This window comes from Penaeus monodon, chromosome 3 (assembly GCF_015228065.2).
Source record: "Penaeus monodon isolate SGIC_2016 chromosome 3, NSTDA_Pmon_1, whole genome shotgun sequence".
Classification (NCBI taxonomy): domain Eukaryota; kingdom Metazoa; phylum Arthropoda; class Malacostraca; order Decapoda; family Penaeidae; genus Penaeus; species Penaeus monodon.
In genome coordinates, this window is record NC_051388.1 from 53,358,796 (window position 1) to 53,361,295 (window position 2,500).

Below are 2,500 nucleotides of genomic sequence, written 5' to 3' on the forward strand. Positions count from 1 at the left end.
CTTTTCTTTTTTTCTTTTCTTTTTATCTAAGCTTGTAGATTTTTTTTTTACGTTACGTACCTGCTTGAATGCATATGTTTGTATACATATATATGTATGTGTGTGTGCGTGTATATATATATATATATATATATATATATATATATATATATATATATATATATATATATATATGTTCATATATGCATATATATACATATATATACATGTATATGTATGTATAATTTATTTTCTTAGATTTTTGTTACTGAGTTTCAGCTAATAAATTGCGTATGCGGTTAATGACGTAGGGCAAAAGACATAGGCCTACTAGATGTTCACGGAATATCTGAATATTCACCTGTTATGCTGTTAACAGCAACATCTGCGATCTGGTTGCTCCGCAGAAGGACCGTCCCCGAGCTGCTGGAGGTCAGCTGTATGGCGCCCTCGGGAAGGTAGGTCAGCGAGTTCGATTCTAGGTTCACGTGGTACAGGTTCCGGTGACCAGCAAATGTTCCTGGCGAAGATGCAAGAAGGAAACGTGTCTAGATTGCCGTTCCTCTTCCTCCCTGAGCGGCAACAGTATACATATTACATTGCACGCGAAATGAGCGACCATGCCAAGGCTGGAAATACGACAAGGACGCCTCACCAGTCGGAACAGCGGAGATCTGATTCCCACCAAGTTTGATTTCCGAGATGTCAGGCAGAGCAGCGAAGGCCTCCGAGGAGACGTTGGCGACCAGGTTGTGGGAGAAGTCGAGCACAAGCAGTGTCTCGGATACTAAAGCAGGGAAAGGCAGCTTGTTATAACTAACATCTAGCTCCAAGAGGCTTGTGAAGGAGGGTAGGGTTTCGAAGGGAAAGGAAGAGATAACATTCTTCTGCATGTTGATCACCTGAGCTGTGCTAAAGCTGTTCGAAAGGGCGCGGGATTCCACCACCTCCAGGACGCTGTTCATGATGTAGACGCCCGTGAAGGAGGCGATGCCGAGAGACTGGTTCCCCAAGGTCTTGAGAAACACGTTATCGACGACGGTGAAGTTTCGGAACGTACTGAAGGGGAAGGTCGACGAGAACACTCTCTCCAGCTGCTCCTCGCCTTCGATGTAAGAGCAGTCCATATCCATTCGATTATCTTCGTCCGCAGTGCATGTGCAGGGAAAGATATCTTCAGGATTCGGACAAGGCAACTTACGGAAAATGCTTCCACTCTCCTCGGCACGGTTTCGGAAGCGGGGGGTTTTGAGGCCCGCTACGTCGCTTCCTTGACAGAAGGTGACGAGGAGGAGGAGCAGGAGAAAGGATCGACCCTTCAACATGTTGGCTCTCCACGAAGTTCGAATGAAGTTCAGCCGGTGGAGAGGCGAGCCTGGCTGATATTTATAGCCCAAGTGCGGTCATCCCCGTACGTATGGGATGTTTCGAAACAGATTAGATAGTTTATGACATCACGCTCTCTGCTATCTCGTCTTCGTCTGTCTGTGTTTTTTTCTCTCCGCCCGTATTTTGTCCCTCTCGACACATTTTTATTTTCATCGCCTCAAATAAAGGAAACTAGGACGCTTGCTCGGAAATATCCTTATTACTTTTAATTATCGATGTCTTTCTGGAGGAGGTTTAGAGGAAGAAGAAGAAGAAGAGAAAAGAAAAAAACAGCGCATCTGCCCTGTTTACTTTGACTGCTCACACTTACAGGGTTTATCCTTTGTATGTGTGTGTGAGTGTGTTCATATGTCTGTGTATGTTTGCGTATCTGTGCGTTTGTGTTCGTGTGTGTATGTGCATGTGTATTTCTTCAATATTAAAAAGAAAATCAATAAATCAATAAATAAATACACACACACACACACACACACACCACACACACACACACACACACACACACACACACACAATATATATATATATATATATATATATATATATATATATATATTATATATATTTTATATTTTTATATTATATAAACACACACACACACACACACACACACACACTGTACTGCCGAGAAGCATAGCATTTGTGTTTACTCTCCTAATTCATACTTAATAACTTATATTCAAATTATAAATTATAAGAGAGAGAGAGAAGAGGGAGAGAAAAGGAAGGAGGGAGGGAGAGGGGAGACAGGAGGGAAGAGAGAGAGGAGGAGAGGGGGAGAGAGGAGGGAGAGAAGCGAGGAGAGGGAGAGAGAGAGAGATGTTGAGACGAGAGGAGAGTGAGAGGGGGAGGGGAGAGGGAGAGATGTTGGAGGAGAGGGGGGGGGAGAAAAGAGGGGGGAGGGAGGGGAAAGGACGGAGGGGTTTTTGGGGTTTGGGGCTCCCCAGCTGGCACCAGATGCGAGGGCTCTTTGGCTCCCATCGCTGTTACCAGCCCGTGAGGCGTTCAGTTGGTCCCCCGCATTGGTGGTTCAGGGAAACGCGCGGTCTGGTTCGTCACTTCATCGGAGATAGGGGGATGGCTGCGTGGACGGAGGTTGGAGATACTAAATGTCGAGCTGGGCAGCGGGTTGACC

At 45.4% G+C, this 2,500-nt stretch overlaps 1 protein-coding gene across 2 annotated transcripts in view; it reads right to left on the reverse strand.

Moving 5' to 3' along the window:
• Window positions 1–1,326, reverse strand: part of LOC119589837 (oplophorus-luciferin 2-monooxygenase non-catalytic subunit-like) — a 3,580-nt gene extending 2,254 nt beyond the window's left edge. For both annotated transcript variants that reach the window (XM_037938429.1, XM_037938438.1), the window contains exons 1-2: window positions 635–1,326; window positions 341–499 (exon numbers count right to left, since the gene is read on the reverse strand). In XM_037938429.1, coding sequence (XP_037794357.1) covers window positions 341–499; window positions 635–1,304 — 829 coding nt within the window. In that variant the 5' untranslated portion in view covers window positions 1,305–1,326. The remainder of the gene's footprint in view (window positions 1–340; window positions 500–634) is intronic.
• Between the last annotated feature and the right edge of the window lie 1,174 nt (window positions 1,327–2,500).